This window comes from Haliotis rubra, unplaced genomic scaffold (assembly GCF_003918875.1).
Source record: "Haliotis rubra isolate DU_JTF1 unplaced genomic scaffold, ASM391887v1 Scf62, whole genome shotgun sequence".
Classification (NCBI taxonomy): Eukaryota; Metazoa; Mollusca; class Gastropoda; order Lepetellida; family Haliotidae; genus Haliotis; species Haliotis rubra.
This window is the reverse complement of record NW_025767324.1, coordinates 242799-262289: the sequence shown is the minus strand read 5'-3', so window position 1 is coordinate 262289 and position 19491 is coordinate 242799. Positions and strand designations below refer to the sequence as shown.

Below are 19491 nucleotides of genomic sequence, written 5' to 3'. Positions count from 1 at the left end.
GTTACTGTTAGTTACTTGCTTGACAACGATACAAGAATCTGTATCGAAACATTCCGAATAAAGAAGTTGTTCATCCATAACGTTTGTTCCTTATCTGATTCACCAACTTCGAAACATGCCACTCAAAGAAGTAAAACTCACGAACGTTCGTGATACTACGTGGTACCCTTAATGGGAACACTGACACTTTGTACTCATTAGTTATTCATGATTGGAATGTGGAAGAACTACAGTATCTGCCTCACCTGACAGGTAAAACACAGACCTGTGCCTGCCAGAGAGCATACGGTGTTGACACAGGCGGCGACGAATGCGCGTAAGAGTTGTTTTCTTATCCTACATTATTTTTCATCTTAGTTTAAATATTGACAACGGAAAATGGTTGATACTTCTCACAACTTGCAAAGCAGTTTATCATATATTTCGTCTGTAGTTTGGATGTCATACAAAAATCTCTTTTCTTTCTTTTTTGTGCAAGGAACGTGTATTGCAAATACGATATTTGTACTTTTTGTAACAGAAAAGGAGAAGTCTCAAACAAACATTTACAAACATATATCCGTCTCTGAAATTGAACATGAGAAGATCTTTATTGTAATGAGGGATTAACCAATATGTCTGTTTGCCATGCCACTTACACGACATACATTGTACATATGTTTGAATGATACCAGTGCTCAAAAGGCGTGGTGACATGTCTGAGGACGACAACTGACACAGGATGTACAGGAGAGACTGCCTTCACAAAGACCAGAAGTCAACTCGGCGGTGATCTAGAGACGTTCCTTCAATCAGCCACATGTAGTAAGTAGCTGTTGCAGCTAAACATTAGTCCCAATCAAATTAATATATTTACTGGATGCAAGTACAAAGTATTAAAGGTTTAATCTCGGCAGAGTTTACAATAAACAATATGGATCACATGGATATTAGAATATTCCCCATGAAGGCATTTGGGTGTTTTAAACAAAGACCTCATAAGAGTCTTAGGGTGTATCATAACAACCGTCCACAGTTTTGTAAAGAGGTTCATGTGAGGCATGTTTCAGATGTTCGGCCCCCTGTGGCGAATCCCTCGAATACGGTCACTGGTGGTCAGTGAATACTACGTACATGGGTTCCCTTAGTGTCCATGCTGGCATGACTAAATAGAGCTTCGGGACACGTCTGTTTTTCAAAGACCTATATTCCTTCGGACACCTCTTTGGCAGAAAATGTATCCATATCCCAATATGTACACTGTCTGTTCGTGTGGTGCGAATTGGTCTTTTTGCCATCTATTAATGTTTTGTCTAGACCAGATTTGTAGACTAGGTTCGTCTAGACCTGTAACGTGTTCAATATATACGCATGGAGCAACGCTATTGATATCCTTTGTTATCATTCGTCAATTTTCAGCTGCGGGTTTGACCGACACTTGTCAGTGCCAGATTGACTACGCCAAGGCTACAGTGAATCCTGCAGCAAGCAAATGCACGTAAGTTCCTTAATTTGATGAAATAAAATGGTTGGGAACATACACCATTAAAGTCGGTCAAGTCGATCAGAGTACTCAAGCTGTCACTTTTCATTTAGCATGCCATTGTTGCATACTGCAAACGGAACTGCATGCTTTAGATTATATATAGATTAAATGTATGTGTACCAAATACTCTCCCATCATTCAATAAGTTCAATTGTTTAATCAACTTTAATGCATGTTTTGCTGTGTTTTTAACAGAGCACTTGGGGCACTTATTTTATGTTTGTCGAGCAAGACTGCACTGGGTTGTGATGGAAGCACGAAAGCTTCTGCGCTTGCTGCAACAGCTCACAGCGACATGCAAACAGACGGCTGTAGTAAGTATCCCAGCTCTTTACCATCTGTAGTGCCCCACACGGTACATTAGTTTATTGTAGTACCGTGGAGACAGACGGCTGTAGTAAATATCCCAGCTCTTTACCATCTGTAGTGCCCCACACGGTACATTAGTTTATTGTAGTACCGTGGAGACAGACAGCTGTAGTAAATATCCCTGTAGCTGCTTTACCATCTGTAGTGCCCCACACGGTACATTAGTTTATTGTAGTACCGTGGAGACAGACAGCTGTAGTAAATATCCCAATTCTTTACCATCTGTAGTGTCCCACACGGTACATTAGTTTATTGTAGTACCGTGGAGACAGACAGCTGTAGTAAATATCCCAATTCTTTACCATCTGTAGTGTCCCACACGGTACATTAGTTTATTGTAGTACCGTGGAGACAGACAGCTGTAGTAAATATATCCCAATTCTTTACCATCTGTAGTGCCCCACACGGTACATTAGTTTATTGTAGTACCGTGGAGACAGACAGCTGTAGTAAATATCTCAATTCTTTACCATCTGTAGTGCCCCACACGGTACATTAGTTTATTGTAGTACCGTGGAGACAGACAGCTGTAGTAAATATCCCAATTCTTTACCATCTGTAGTGCCCCACACGGTACATTAGTTTATTGTAGTACCGTGGAGACAGACAGCTGTAGTAAATATCCCAATTCTTTACCATCTGTAGTGCCCCACACGGTACATTAGTTTATTGTAGTACCGTGGAGACAGACAGCTGTAGTAAATATCCCAGCTCTTTACCATCTGTAGTGTTCCACACGGTACATTGGTTTATTGTAGTACCGTGGAGACAGACAGCTGTAGTAAATATCCCAATTCTTTACCATCTGTAGTGCCCCACACGGTACATTGGTTTATTGTAGTACCGTGGAGACAGACAGCTGTAGTAAATATCCCAATTCTTTACCATCTGTAGTGTTCCACACGGTACATTAGTTTATTGTAGTACCGTGGAGACAGACAGCTGTAGTAAATATCCCAGCTCTTTACCATCTGTAGTGTCCCACACGGTACATTAGTTTATTGTAGTACCGTGGAGACAGACAGCTGTAGTAAATATCCCAATTCTTTACCATCTGTAGTGTCCCACACGGTACATTAGTTTATTGTAGTACCGTGGAGACAGACAGCTGTAGTAAGTATCCCAATTCTTTACCATCTGTAGTGTTCCACATGGTACATTAGTTTATTGTTGTACCGTGGAGACAGACAGCTGTAGTAAATATCCCAATTCTTTACCATCTGTAGTGTCCCACACGTATTGTAAACAATTGTGCACCGCCATTCTTCATTCTGTATACCAGGCCTACATTTGCTTGTTCAATTGTCGATTATAAGTACATGCATCTCATACAGTATTATGTTAACAAAATATGACCTTACACCTACCTACCTACTACTGTTCGGAAGGTAGATGTGAAATATTTCGGAAATGTTGCAGTTTGATTAGCACATAGATGGACATAATTCATTGACATTGCGATAACTGATGAAACCAAATGCAGACTATTTCGTGAAGATTAAACACAATTATTGGGAAAAAATTGTTGAGTAAAACACTATTGTTATATACAGAAAATCTCTCATTGCAGCTATCACAGACACGTGTTTATGTCAGATTACCAACGCTAAGATAGATGTAACTGACACAACAAGAAAATGTCCGTAAGTACATTTTACCCATGCATCATCTTTATCGTACAATATCTGAATATTAGTTCTACCTCTAACTGTATAATAATCAATGATTCTGGTCGCTCTGTGAAAGGTTTCAATCAACCATCACCAATAATGAACATAATCGTTATTTCATATAGTTATTCATACACTCATGCTCAGTCATGGTATCGCGATGACAATCACTGGATTGTCTGGTTCAGATTCGATGCAACATCATACAGCTCTAATGCTGCTGAAACAAATATATGCTCATGATATAGTCACAATTGCAATTGTACAATCAACCCTGCTTTTAGCAGAGATTTCTTATGAACGTGGAACAGGTTTTGTTGCTTACATATATGGTCCAGTGCCTTTGTATCGAGATAGAAAGGATTAGGCATATTCATAAGTAAGAAAGTACTACGCCTCTGGGGGTAGCCTAGTGGTTAAAGCGTTCGCTCCTCACGCCGAAGACCCGGGTTCGATTCTCCACATGGGTACAATTTATGAGGCCGATTTCCCCTGTCCACTGCCGCGATGTTGCTTGAATATTGCTAATGACCAAACTCACTCACTCACTATTTGCAAAAGTCAAAATCATGCAGACAGATTGCTGGGAGATGTATTATGATTCTGGTTAAGGAAAAGAGGGTGTAGCATTTTAGATCTCATTAAAACTAAAATGATATGTTTCGGCGAATGCATATATCATTTTAGTAGCACTAATATGAACATTCAAACACATATGAATACATGTAGTGAACGCCAGTGAACAACAACGATCTCTCAAACACCATGCGGTTCATTCCGCAACCATAACCTGGACAAGTACAAAACTAGGAATGGTGAACAATACCATTCCGTACAAAAAAAGGAAACGAACGCGGATTGCGCGTGATGGCGCAACCCAACATAAGGACTAGAATCTGGACTTTATTGAGTTTTTACGCATACACGTAATGACTGATTTTTACGAACAGGGCCCCGTTTCACAAAGATATAGTAGAGCTACGACTGTCGTAAGCCTATATTATAGGATAGGAGGTATGAAAGTCGTAGTGTTACGATAGGTTTGTGAAATGGGACTTAGTACCCATGTGTATTCGGGAAAGTCAGCTTCGTCATTTTGGTGACACCACTGGGCCTGTCTTTGCAGAGGTTTCTTCGACCAGATGGACTGTGTGTTCCGATCAGCTGAAAAGGGATGTGACGGGACTACGAAACGCAAGAAGGTCGCGGAAGATTTGGTTGCAGCCATATCCACTGCATCCTGCACCACTAGTAAGTTAGAAGTCTTTCATTTAATATCCAGGGCCTAGATTTTCGAAGCTCTCTTAGCGCTAAGATAGTCATAAGTTAATGTTAATGTATGGCACTTACGACCATCTTAACACTAAGAGAGCTTCGAAAATTTAGGCCCTGGGCCCAGTTCCTCAAAGCGATCGTAGCGCTACGACAGTCGTAAGTCTATGTTAAAGTATGGGAGTTACGATCATCTTAGCGCTGCGATCGTTTTGTGGAACGGGGCTCTGGTTATGGCGGTGGTGGTATTTTGGGGATATTTTTGTGTCACAGATTTTTTTTAAAATCCATGTTTCTACGCACAACTGGAATAAGTGAATAAAACAGTACCCTAGAAATTGATTTTATACATGGCAAGATTACTCTCATCAGCTCCTCATTTCACATCAATTGTTTTTAATCAGTGACTCTAAACATATATACCATCTTTACAAAACGTCACAGCTATTTTGAATTGTAATGCCAAGATGTAGATTTGAAATGGGCTCCAGATTGTAGATCATTTTTCACATTTAATCTGGTCATTCGCGATGAATATATTAAACACTCATGTTGATCCGGGTTACAAGTGGCCTGAAGAACACGTGGTTGTCATTCCGGCGACTGAAAGGATTGGGTGCTCAAGCTCATTGAATTGGTTGATGGAAAGGGCATTCGAATTAGGAAAACCTTTGCCCAATTCATATGACTTTCTGTGCAATTAAAATATGTTTAAAGACAATTGGTTAATGTAGATAATGGTGTCCCCATTGTGTAGACAGAGGTGATGACAGTCGCTGGATTGTCTCGTCGTGAATTGTTGGTTTAAAGAAGGTTAGAATACTTCTGATTGATAAAATATAACATGAAACACAAAAAATATATGTTGTAGTCAATAACAGGAGTTCACAGTTAGGTGTTCTGTTGCAGCTGGGGCGGTGGGGTAGCCTAGTGGTTAAAGCTTTCTCTCATCACGCCGAAGACCCGGGTTCGATTCCCCACATGGGTACAATGTTTGAAGCCCATTTCTGGTGTAACCTGCCGTGATATTGCTGGAGTATTGCTAAAAGCGAAAAACTCACACTCACTCACTCTGTTGCAGCTTCGGATGTGTGTTCATCATGCATCTACACCTATGCACAGGTAGACGTAGAGGTTCCAGCAACCAAGTGCAGGTAGGTATAAGTTCTGGGAATTATTAAGGAATTATACACGCTACTGACACCATGATTCCTGTTGTTTTCTATATTTTCGTCGGGTTACCTAAAACGCAACTATGAATGTGTGCCTATAGTAAGTTTCATAATGTTCAGGTACAGCATGTTCTCTCAGTCAAATATTCGTTTGTCATCCTGTAAATGCCAGGGTGTTTAATGTGCGAATCCAGTTTCTAGTTTAGAAATAGTATGATAGTCTGCTACTAAACCGTTTTTTTATTGCAGTGGTCTTGGCGCGTTCCTTTATTGTCTAGACGGGAAGACGACAACTAGCTGCAAGTCTACTAGTCCAGATTCAATCGCTGTATTAGCGACCTATGCCAAGACCGAGATCACTAAAGCTGGATCCACTTGTAGTAAGTTTTAGTCAGGGTTCATTCCGGGAGGTACTCGTGAAGATCCGGGTTAGAGTTGACCTTCAGTAAGCCATGCTTGTCGTAAAAGACGACTAACAGGATCAGGTGGTCAGGCTCGCTGGCATGGTTGACACATGTCATCGTATCCCAATTGCGCAGATCGATGCACATGCTGTTGATGACTGGATTGTCTGTTCCAGACTCGATTATTTACAGACCGCGACCATATAGCTGGAATATTGGTAAACGCGGCGTTAACCAACCAACCAACCAACATTCCCGGAGGACACTGTCATGATGTCTGTCCTAAACATTCTCAGTATATAATCTTCAATAATGTCCTTCAGCAAACTGAATGGGTTTTAGTCACAAAACCATCAACGGTGCCCTTTTTGAAGACGGTGACACTTGTCTCGAATCAGTCCAATGTATGCCAAAACAGAGGACTCTAGGCTTTAAACACTTTCCTGAACGGTGTTATATTTTAAGATGATGTTAGGATGTAATGTGGCACACACTGCAAATTGTTACGAGAGTTTTACTAAAAGTACCTTATTCACTTACAGGTGCATTAACAGACACCTGTGAGTGCCAGTACACGTTCCTTACCACCGCAAATTCTGATACAACATGCAGGTAAGTACCTACCGACATATTCTGTATCCGTGACCCGTGAAGGTCCGGGTTAGAATTGATCTACAGTAACCCATGCTTGTCGTAAGAGGCGACTAACGGTGTGGTCACACTCGCTGTTTGGGTTGACACATGTCATCATATCCCAATTGCGTATGCTGTTGATCACTGGATTGTCTGGTCCAGACTCGATTATTTACGGATTGGAATATTGCTGGAATATTGCTCAGTGCGGCGTAAACAACAAACCAACCATATCCGTGATAAGATGTAACGGCAGGGTCATTCAAGTATTTGAATTTTAAAAGCTGTCGAAATGTTACCAAGAATGTATTTTTTAGTATGTGTGTGTAAACATCTACTTAAGAAATTATCGTTTAAAGGATAACTTACCTAAAACCAATCTAAAACCCCATTCACTCACGTACTCATTCACCCATAATATACCGCCGTAGTTTAAACATAGTACTGCCATAACACTGTAATCTATCCCTGTGTTTTACGGGTTAGAATTGATCTTCAGTAACCCATGCTTTTCGTACGAGGGGACTAACGGGATCGGGTGGTCAGGCTTGCTGACTTGGTTGACACATGTCATCGTATCCCAGTTACGCAGATCAACGCTTATGCTGTTGATCACTGGATTGTCTGTTCCAGATTCGATTATTTACAGGCCGCCGCCATATAGCTGGAATATTGCTGAGTGCGGCGTTAAACAACAAACCAACAAACCGACCAAATCTTACGTTCCATTATATATTCTGGTTACTTTCAGTGAACATGCTAAGAGAATGGAGTGCATTGTGGCAGCGACCGGGCCTGCCTGTGACGCGACAGTCCCACGTTCGACTTATGCCACGAACATTGCTGAACCAAACCTGAAAGCCATAGCCACTTGTGAATCCTGTAAGCTGTTGTTAGTTGAGGCAAACCATTCACTACATCTTTCATTCATAAATAAATAAGTGGCTGTTTGAATAACTGATACAACCAATAAACGGAGTTGAACATTTTTTTCTGAAACTGAATGGTAAATCGTTGAGATATATACACACCAAGGTGTTCAAACTTATAACACGTATAACCCAGAACATTTACCGAATTGTTACATTTTATTTTTGAAAATGAATTAAGTTGCAGCTGTAATTGTCCGTTGCAGCTGTAATTGTCCGTTGCAGCTGTAATTGTCCGTTGCAGCTGTAATTGTCCGTTGCAGCTGTAATTGCTGATTTACTGTTACCATTCACTCTTTCATCTTACAGCGAGCTTGAAATTATTTATTGAACGTTTTACAACTGATGCAATTTCATATTGAACTGAACAAAGTCGTAACTATTCTTCATGCCAATATTGTACTTTCTTATTTAACATTTAATCCATGCTCGAAAACTTTATAAAATGTTATAGCTACAAGTCTTTGCTGAAACTTAAAAGGTTGTAATCCTTGGTGAACATTTTAACCAGACTATAACTCTTTGTTGACGCTTTGTATCAACTTAAGAACAATTTAATAAATGGAATTACCTTGATACGTTTGTGTTTACTATTCTGGTTAGTTGGGTTTTTTAAATACCAATAACAATCTTGGAACTGTTGCAGCCTTAACTAACACGTGCACGCTGTGCCAGTTCGCATACGCTAAGCAGACCAGTGCCACCCAGACAAACAGATGCGAGTAAGTAGTCTACTACTTTCTCTTAAGTACAATTTCACACGTTGAACATTCCTTTTCGACTGTGTTCATTATGTTGATATGGTATTTTTATGTGTTTCACCTGTTTTCATTATGTTGATACGGTATTTTTATGTCTGTCCCCTTTTTAACGTTATGTTGATACGGTATTTTATGAGTTTCATTTCTTTTCATTATGTTGATACGGTACTTTTATGTGTTTTATCTGTTTTCATTATGTTGATACGGTATTTTTATGTCTTTTCCCTTTTAACGTTATGTTGATACGGTATTTTTATGGGTTTCACCTATTTTCATTATGTTGATACTGTATTTGTATGTCTGTCCCCTTTTTAACGTTATGTTGATACGGTATTTTATGAGTTTCATTTCTTTTCATTATGTTGATACGGTACTTTTATGTGTTTTATCTGTTTTCATTATGTTGATACGGTATTTTTATGTCTTTCCCCTTTTTAACGTTATGTTGATATGGTATTTTTATTGGTTTCATTTCTTTTCATTATGGTGATACGGTATTTTTATGGGCTTCACCTATTTTTATAATGTTGATATGGTATTTTTATGGGCTTCACTTATTTTCATAATGTTGATATGGTATTGTTTGGGTTGCACTTTTTTTCATTATGTGGATACGGTATTTTGATGGGTTTCACTTGTTTTCATTATGTTGATACGGTGTTTTTACGCGTTTCATTTCTTTTCTTTACGTTGATATGATAAGTCAATGTGCTTTACTAATGTTCGTTTCTTTCTCCAGTTTACATCAGGTTTTCACCTGTTTTCTAGTGCTTCCAGTGGGCATTTTAACAGGTCCATTAGGTCCCTGACCTTCAGTTTATTACAATAATCAATATTAACACTTGGTTGTTTTTAGTTTCTATTTCATTTTGAAGCTATTTGAAATAAGTGTTTTCTTGAGCCTTTAAGAATCATATACACATTAACATAATACTTGGATATCTTTCTTTGCGTGCATTTTTTAATAAAGGTGCTCTGTTTGATATTATGTCGCCCTGCCCTTCTTGGATCTTGGGGAACCCCTATTTTCTTTATATTGGGGGAATGTTTCATCTATTTGCATTATGCTGAAAGGGATTTTACAGTTGTCATTAAGTTAATTTGAAGATTACAATTGTTTTCATTATATTGGTATGGTATTATATAGTTTTCCTCCTGATTTCATATGCTGAAATGTTATTTTAATTGGTGTTTCGCCTGTTTTCATAAAATTGGTGTGGTATTTTAATTGCTTCGCAAGTTTTCAGTAAATTGATAAGGTATTTAAATGTGTTTTACTATTTTCATTAACTAGAAAGGTGTTTTAAAGCGTTTTGCCCTTAATTACTTTAATATTCTACTTAATATGAGCTTCGCCTGTTTTCGATATATAAAAATAGAGTTTTGTGTCTCTGTTTTTTAATTTAATTTTTAATTTAATTTAATTTTAATTTTATGTTTTAGTGCGTTGAAAAGCTACTTTCATTGCCTCGACTCCAAGACTGCCGTTAGTTGTTTTGGATCCAAGTCTATTACTACTCTTGCTACGGAAGCAAACGCACGGGCCGTCAGCGACTCTTGCTGTAAGTATTGTGTTAGGTTGCTAATCTTCATAAGGAGGGGCGGGAGGTAGCCTAGTGGTTAAAGCGTTTGCTCGTCACGCCGAAGACCCGGGTTCGAATCCCTACATGGGTACAATGAGTGAAGCCCATTTCTGGTGTCCCCCGCCGTGATATTGCTGGAATATTGCTAAAAGCGGCGTAAAACCAAACTCAGTCAGTCAGTCATAAGGAGGGGCGGGAGGTAGCCTAGTGGTTTAAGCGTTTGCTCGTCACGCCGAAGACCCGGGTTCGATTCCCCACATGGGTACAATGTGTGAAGCCCCATTTCTGGTGTCCCCCACCGTAATATTGCTGGAATATTGCTTAAAGCGGTGTAAAGCCATACTCACTCACTCTTCATAGGGAAGCAGAGTGGCTTAATTATCCAGTGCTACATGTCTTAGGCTTGCCAGAAACATTGTGTTCAAATCCCCTTGATAAAGTGTCCAGGTTTGGTTGTACCCCTTGGATATTGGGTTCACTAAAGTGGTGATCATCTTAGACCTGAACATCCCTCTCATGTGCCTTAATAGAATTAATACACGGCTCAAAGAAGCACCAACAGCAACGATTAAACCAATTTCATAATCTTAACAAATTGGTCTTCTGTAACCCATGCTTCTCGTAAAAAGCGACTAACACATGGTTGACACATGTCAGCGTATCCCAATTGCGTAGATCGATGCTCATGCTGTTGATGACTGGATTGTCTGGACCAGACTTGATTATTTACAGAACTCCGCCATATAGCTGGAATATTGCAGCGATAAACAACAATCAATCAATCATGATACACTCACTTACGTGTCTGTTTGACCTTTCAGCTCTGGGGACTACCTGCCAATGTCAAGCAACTTTCCTTACAGCAGACAAGTCTTCTCCGGCAAATACATGCACGTAAGTATTTCCTTTTAAGGTTTGAACCGGTCTAATTTATTCCAAGTGATACTGTAACCTAGCGTTTGCTTGTCATGCCATAGAGATCGTCATTTTTACAATATGTGAAACCCATTTTGGCGTCGCTCGACGTGCTGTTTCTGAAAGATTCCTGTTAGCGACCTAAAACCATACAAACTCACCAGTACAATGACACCCAGAGCGATTTATGAAGGGACACAACTTAAAACATCCAGCCGCTCGAACTAATTGCCAGTCGTTTGTGATCTTTATTCTGTTTCAAGGGCCCGTGAGTATTATTAACCACTATGAAATATGTAAAAAATATAGATGATCGTGAAGTTTATTTTTCGTTAATTTTAAGATGAAATTACTGTTTCCTATAACAGAGCTAACAAGAACAAGTTGAGTTGCTTGGCAACCAGTTTCGACGATGCCTGTGATGGTACATCCACAAGAGACTCTGTAGCTGTTACAACCAATACCGCTCTACCATCTGCAACCTGTGGAAGTAAGGCGTAGTTCTGTTTGTTGTTAAACGCCACTCGTAGCAGTATTTCTGCTCATGCTCTTACTGTAAACAATCGATCCTGGGCCACACAATCCAGTGACTGACATAGCGAGTATTTGGTTCCGGTGACATAGTTCAAACAAGTCTACCTTCTGGAACCCGTGGAAGTGTGGCGTCGTTCTGTTTGTTGTTGAACACCACTTGTAGCAATAGTCCAGCTAACGACGGCTTATTGTAAACAATCGTTCCTAGACCACACAATCCTGTGACTGACATAGCGAGTATTTGGTTCCAGTGACATAGTTCAAACAAGTCTACCTTCTGGAACCCGTGGAAGTGTGACGTCGTTCTGTTTGTTGTTGAACGCCACTTGTAGCAATAGTCCAGCTAACGACGGCTTATTGTAAACAATCGCTCCTAGACCACACAATCCTGTGACTGACATAGCGAGTATTGGGTTACGATGACATAGTTCTAGTCAGCGATCCTGATCATCCGACGAGCATGGGCTAAAGGCTTATTCTAACCTGGATCTTCACGGGTCTACGACCTGTTAATGAAAGAGTGATCATTGAATGTGTAGTTTTTTGACATGTTTGAATGTTTATTTGTCTACTTAATCATACTTGCTCCAATAATTTCAAGTTGACGTAAGAGTGAACTTAATTGATAATTGGGCCAATGTATGGGTACATTATTGTTTGTTTGTTGTTTAACGCCGCACTCAAGCAATATTCTAGCTATATGGCGGTGGTCAGTAAATAATCGCCTCTGGACCAGACAATCCAGTGATCAACAGCATGAGCATCCAACTACATGTGTCAACCAAGTCAGCGAGCCTGACCGCCCGATCTTCGTTCTTACGACATGTACAAGCATGGGTTGTCAAAGATCAATTCTAACCCGGATCTTCACGGGTTGTATTCGTACAAACACAATTCTCGTCGTTTTTGACCGGAGACTTGGGTTGTCATACACACGACTCACCACTGTTTGATTTGTGGTATGCCTGTTACACTCTTCAAGACCTGTGAGAGATGGCCTTGTTGTCTCAGAGAACTGTAATCACGTGTTCATGGGAGTTTTGGTCATATCTTTTCTTTGGCTTCAGGTCTGAACACAATCTGCACTTGTGAGAAAAACTACGCCGTTGAGCCATTTACCGATGAAACAGTGCATTGCACGTAAGTTTAAATATTTTCATGTGTATTATTGTTGTGTTATTAATGCGAATTTTTGAGTTTTTTAAGTTCCATGATCTGACGCATCTGACGAGAAACACTTCGGAATTAAGAATTGCTTTTAAACTAAAAATAACGTGAAAATAGTCGTACTAAACAGAAATAACAAATAACAAAAAATAATCAAAATTGTGATAAAACATTGAAAATCACGAAAATATAATCGAAGTGGCGGGAAGAAACTCAAATTTCTAAAAATCTGCTTATAATTACAAATACGAAAAATATCGGTTTATAAGAATACATATGCTACCAAATTGGTAAACTCACTCTCTCTCTCAATCACTCACTCACTCATGTAGCCAGGTGATATGCACATATTTTAACGATCTGTTGCTGTACATGAAAGTCTTGTCAAAATGAATTAAACTTCAGGGAAATAAACAATATTAGATGGTGATATTTTAGATACAGGCGTCACAGTTGTGTTTCCAGGAATGTTTTCAGCATAGTGTCGTTTCCAAGTTGTAATGTCTTGCTGAAGTCAAATCACGAATTGGAAAGTATTTATTGCCAGGCAGGTCATACTGCTGCGAGTGTATATAATAACAATATACATCCGTTATGTGTCAACCCGTGAAGGTCCGGGTTAGAATATTGATCTTCAGTAACCCATGCTTGTCGTAAGAGGCAACTATCGGGATCGGGTGGTCAGGCTCGCTGACTTGGTTGACACATGTCATCTGTTCCCAATTGCGCAGATCGATGCTCATGATGTTGATCACTGGATTGTCTGGTCCTGGATCGATTATTTACAGACCGCCGCCATATAGCTGGAATATTGCTGAGTGCGGCGTAAAACTAAACTCACTCACTCACTCACGTTATGTGTCAAGTTGAGGACGATGTGACTTCCTGATTAATCAAACCTCAATTAACCAAGTGGCGGCGGGGAAGCCTAGTGGTTAAAGCGTTCGATCGTCACGCCGAAGACCTGGGTTCGATTCCCCACATTGGTTCATTGTGTGAATCCCATTTCTGGTGTTCCCCGCCGTGATATTGCTGGAATATTGCTAAATCGAGTTTAAAACCTAATCACTAACCCGCTGCCAGGATGACAGTCCTCCACACTGCCTGATCGCATTATGTCGTGTTATTATTTCTCTCCACCTTTTAGTAACCTGAAGACTGCTGCAAACTGTTTGGAAGGTTTGTCTGGAGCAGGATGTGGCACCACGGCTACTGCAGGCACGTTTGCTACCGCTGTTCTCGCCAAGATAACATCTATAGCATCTTGCAGTGAGTATCCGTTCTCTATCACACTCATTCCTTGATATGTATTGAAAACAGAAAGTAGGGTTCGGTCCATAGGCTTCTTCGTACAAAAGTAAGATACCTTGAGAGATGTTACTTGATGTTAACCTGCGTGGGTCATGACTGAGGCCAACTCTAGGGCAACATTAAGGCCAACACTGAGGCCAACACTAAGGCCCACTGTAGGACAGACACTAGGGCCATCACAAAGGCCAACACTAATGCCAACACTAGGACCAACATTAGACCAACACTGAGGCCAACACTAAGGCCAACACTAGGACCAACATTAGAACCAACACCGAGGCCAACACTAAGGCCAACACTAGGACCAACATTAGAACCAACACTGAGGCCAACACTAAAGCCAACACTAGGACCAACATTAGAACCAACAATGAGGCCAACACTAAAGCCAACACTAGGACCAACATTAGAACCAACACTGAGGCCAACACTAATGCCAACACTAGGACCAACATTAGAACCAACACTGAGGCCAACACTAAGGCCAACACTAATGCCAACACTAGGACCAACATTAGAACCAACACTGAGGCCAACACTAAGGCCAACACTAGGACCAACACTGAGGCCAACACTAGGACCAACATTAGAACCAACACTGAGGCCAACACTAAGGCCAACACTAGGACCAACATTAGAACCAACACTGAGGCCAACACTAAGGCCCACTGTAGGACAGACAGTAGGGCCATCACAAAGGCCAACACTAATGCCAACACTAGGACCAACATTAGAACCAACACTGAGGCCAACACTAAGGCCAACACTAGGACCAACACTAAGGCCAACACTAAGATCAAATCTCTCCCCAAACATATATTTCATACCTACTTTCAATTTCAGCACTATCCGATACCTGTGCGTGCCAAATAGGATTCATCGCCTCTGATGTCAGTACCCCTGCCTTGAAATGCACGTGAGTAATAATGCATGTTTTCCTTGTTAAAATCTGAATTGATCTCCGAGGCAAGGGCCCAATCCAAAAAGCATTTGTAGCATACAGGTTTGATTTAGGTTGGGTCATGGTCCTACGCACTCTTCATGGATCGGGAGCCAGGCCTTCATTCCTGAACACGACCAAGAACTCCAAGAATTCAAACAAATTGGTTGCATATCACAAAAGCGTTTGTACCTGTGCATCTTTGCCTCTGAAGCCACTGAGCAATTAACATTGTCGTTGATGTCGATGTTGTCGTTTGTTTACAAAATGTGATGTTGATCACTGGTTTGTTTGGTCCCGAGTCGGTTAACTGGGTTATTGCTGAGTGCTGCGTTAAACAACAACCAACCAACCAGCCAACCAACCAACAAGCCAACCAACCAAACTTCAATACTGACGTGTTTCTCGTGTCCTTTGTGGCATTCATTAGGGTTGAAAAGCTAATATGTGTTTGTCTCGTTCTCGTAACTTTAGAAGGGTCGACAAATGTAGAATAATACACATTTGTAGGAATATTGATTCAGTTGTGATAGAGATTAAACGTCACATGAATATGTCACTGAAAATCACTGAGGTTTCCTGATTTTTAAAGCGTTATTCTGTTCGTCATTTTCTTCAAGTAGTAAGCATATCATCTTTTCATCTGCCTATATAATTTCATGTAGACCATAATATTGCAGGGCTCTTGAGAAGGAAGCAGGGTGTGTATACGAAGCCAGTGGATGTTTCTTGTGACGCCAGCGTCTCTAGAACAACCACGCTGACATCTGTGGGGTCAGCTATCACCACGGCCTCTTGCAGTGAGTATCCAGTATGCTTGACGCCCATCCTCACACAGCACCGAATAGTGGCCGCTCCAATATATTAAACCTGAAAATCCGTACCATAATGAGGAGCCGTTTTGCGAGGCCGTTGAATGATTCTGACTGTTTCATAAGCATGAGTTTATGAATCATAGTGATGATGTTTTCCCCAAAAGGAGAGCGTATCCTGCTGCTCCCATACCCCTTTCCCCTCCCCGTGGCACAAATCACTAATACACGCAAAGGCAGGGAAATGTTTACCTGAAAACAACTGTCAACACATGGTATAAATCAAAATCAGAAATTGGATTTGACATCATTATGGTCATTAATTGGTCCAGTTGGGACACCTTTGGACACGTCTTCAACACGCACCACATGAAACGTTTGAAGGCTTAGTAATGGCTTGAATGTTGCAGTTTGATAAAACAATTTTTGAGCAAGAGTGAAATAAATCTCTTGGGGGAGGCATCCTAAGGGCACCCGGCCGTTAATCTATGTTGTGTCTATCATACGACCCTTATCAAAATGCTCCACATTTCTATCTTTAATTACTAATGGTTGGCTGTAATTGACAAAAAAGGCAAAAGGAACTGCCAAAATCATGCTCCTGACATCGGGTGAATGCGTTTTTCTGTATTATTCAGTGATATTTAGTAGTGGTAATTAGTTGGCAAGCACCGACATGTGCTTGATATCAACAAATATCAAACAATTGGTGTCATTATTTACATATATAGTTTATTGATGCAGGTGTGTTGCCGTAATACATGTTCTGGGTAGCCTAGTGGTTAAAGCATTGGCTCGTCACGCCGAAGGCCCGGATTCGATTCCCCACATGGGCACAGTGTGTGAAGCCCATTTCTGGTGTCCCCCGCCGTGATATTGCTGGAATATTGCTAAAAGCGGTGTAATAGCATACTCACTCACTAATACATGTTCTGTCTAACATTTCCAGCTGTACCCGGCACATGCACGTGTCAGATCGCTTATGGAACCTCAACCGCTGCTGATTGCACGTAGGTATTCACGTGATACCATGAGCGGTATTAATATATTCAATTTGCTGGCGAAAATTTACTGAGAGAAACAAATAAATGGACACTGCGTGATACTGATTACAGTGACCCTTCTGTTTATTCTTGCGTTTTTACCCGAAGTGCAATATTTACAAAGAAATCTGAAAAAAAACAACCTTGAGGCATTCTTGTTCTTTCATGTGTTATCCTAATTTGTTTCCTTCGGTATATTTAGATTGATATGCATAACTGTAATGATTTTAAAACTGATTGTTTTGCATTTATGGCGACATACACGTAAACCCATTCTGAACATAAATCCATTACATAACTTATTTGAGTCAATTCTTCTTTTCGATTGAAACGTACATCTTTTATGTTGCTATGGTTACAGGAAGAAATTCACGCTGATTGGATGTCTACAAACGACAGCAGATGATGGCTGCAGGGGCCACACCACCGTACAGACTCGAACAGCACTGGCTACACTCGTGGAGAACGCTGCTGCCTGCAGTAAGACAATGTTTCTCCTTCATGAACATGCCTACGGTAACAAATACATGTATTAACACAGTAATGACCTAGGAGTTCGTTGTTGCAGAGATCCAGTTACTAAGGGAAGGCAATTCTGTTAAATGATCATAACAAAGAACATTATTATGTATATCAAACAACTACTGCCATCGTGGATCCCATTTGCCTTCCGTTAAGCACAACACGTGATATGAGACGTTCGACTTCAGGCAGTCCAGTGGGGGTAGCCTAATGGTTCACTCCTCACTCGAAGCCCGGGTTCGATTTCCATATGGGTATAATATGTGAGGCACCCATTTCTTTAGTGATTTTGCTGGACTATTGCATAAGGATCCGATGATTGTATGTTCGCCATTGTCGGAGTTCTTGGTTTACATGATATCATCATGATATCGTCATATGACGAACACTGCACTTGTTTTTCACTTTGTTGAAATCCACATGCACGGGTATATAGCGGACAAACCAAGGAATATTAACAAGGGGAAACTCAGGTCAGCGGATCCTGACACTGTTATGGGAAACAACTGTGCACAAGACCCCTCATTTAACAAATGTTTATGTCATTCTGTCATATGTCTCTAGTTGCCAAAAACGTATTGTATCTACATGTATATACAGCCCTGTACTGTCATCATTTAGGAAGAACTGAAGTTTGCATTATGTATCTTCTTACAGCTAAAACAGCTGCCTGCACGTGTCAAATCAATTATGCAAAGGCTGATGTGACTGGAGCCAACAAGTGCCTGTAAGTATTGACTTTACAAATTCAGTGATTGGTGGTTAGAAGGCGTTCCATCAGCACTTGCTGATTGCATTTTCATTGGGAAGATCCGAGTCAGAATTGGTTTCAGCAACCCATGCTTGTTGAAAAATGCGACTGACGTGATCGGGTTGTCAGGCTTGCTGACTTGGTTGGCACATGTCATCATATCCCATTTGCTTAGATCGATTCTGATGATGACAATCACTGGATTGAGAGACTGCGGTCATTTGGCTAGAAAAATGCCGAGTGCCGCGATAGAATGAAACTCATATTCGTATGATAAAAGATATAAACTGGCGATACAAATGTAGCTTTCTTAAATAATCAAAGTAACGAAATTACACTCCAAATATCGAATTTTTAAAGTATATTTCTTGTAACGACAAACTAATCAAAGTAATGGGATAAACTAGATATTTTAAAAAGAAATTAAAGTTGTAGATAAAGAGAATATAATTAAGTTGATAAACAAGCAATCGAAGCAACTGTAACAATTTCGAGAAAATGTTCGAAGCAAAGAGAAAAGAAATCGATATTTTAACTTTCTCAGATGGATTTTTAATAGTTAGAAAAATGACTGAAATGAATAAAATATAATCGCAGGTGCGAAGAAATAAACAAATAACTGAAATAACGATAAATCTAATATTGAATAAATACATTTACGCCACCAATGTTTCTCCACTGGCGTTAAAACGTTGAAGCTAATGCAATTCCAATACAATTGGTGATTTGGAATGGATAATGATAAAAGTGTGATCATACATTATAATTATGTTGATCTTCCAGGGAACAGAAGAAGCTTGCCGCATGTTTGGGAGCAACGGAAACAGATGGGTGCAATGGCGGGAAATCCCACACTCTTGCTGCCACAGCCGTCGGGGTCATCAACGGCATCGCAAGCTGCGCTCCCGGTCAGTAATAAACAGCATGTTTGTTTGTAAATTATATACTCTTAAAAATTTTGAATTTTAAAGTTTGAATTTACGATTGAAAATAATTGAGAGATGTATCGGCGTCAATCAATGTTGATATGACAATAATGAATGTTTTGAGAGTTCATCATCACTTGCACTTCCTTATGACCATAGTTGTTTGTACAGTAATCGCTCTTGAAAGATGATTGGTGTATGACGTGAAATTTGCATGTGTACGATTTTCATTAAAAAAAAAAAGAAAACGGC

General features: G+C 40.2%; 2 protein-coding genes across 4 annotated transcripts in view; both read left to right on the top strand.

The window, feature by feature from the left end:
• The window catches only part of LOC124256177 (mucin-19-like), a 71381-nt gene extending 70592 nt beyond the window's left edge, over nucleotides 1–789 (top strand). For all 3 annotated transcript variants that reach the window (XM_046690138.1, XM_046690139.1, XM_046690136.1), the window contains 2 exons: nucleotides 253–316; nucleotides 675–789. In XM_046690138.1, coding sequence (XP_046546094.1) covers nucleotides 253–316; nucleotides 675–693 — 83 coding nt within the window. In that variant the 3' untranslated portion in view covers nucleotides 694–789. The remainder of the gene's footprint in view (nucleotides 1–252; nucleotides 317–674) is intronic.
• Nucleotides 790–913: 124 nt separating this feature from the next.
• LOC124256145 (G surface protein, allelic form 156-like) overlaps nucleotides 914–19491 on the top strand; it is a 40750-nt gene continuing 22172 nt past the window's right edge. The window contains exons 1-15 of the mRNA XM_046690101.1: nucleotides 914–1094; nucleotides 1399–1477; nucleotides 4691–4815; nucleotides 5918–5990; nucleotides 6258–6388; nucleotides 6955–7024; nucleotides 7797–7927; nucleotides 8621–8696; nucleotides 11140–11212; nucleotides 14465–14915; nucleotides 15866–15985; nucleotides 16947–17007; nucleotides 17402–17520; nucleotides 18220–18289; nucleotides 19097–19221. Of these exons, the coding sequence (XP_046546057.1) occupies nucleotides 914–1094; nucleotides 1399–1477; nucleotides 4691–4815; nucleotides 5918–5990; nucleotides 6258–6388; nucleotides 6955–7024; nucleotides 7797–7927; nucleotides 8621–8696; nucleotides 11140–11212; nucleotides 14465–14915; nucleotides 15866–15985; nucleotides 16947–17007; nucleotides 17402–17520; nucleotides 18220–18289; nucleotides 19097–19221 (1885 nt within the window). The remainder of the gene's footprint in view (nucleotides 1095–1398; nucleotides 1478–4690; nucleotides 4816–5917; nucleotides 5991–6257; nucleotides 6389–6954; nucleotides 7025–7796; nucleotides 7928–8620; nucleotides 8697–11139; nucleotides 11213–14464; nucleotides 14916–15865; nucleotides 15986–16946; nucleotides 17008–17401; nucleotides 17521–18219; nucleotides 18290–19096; nucleotides 19222–19491) is intronic.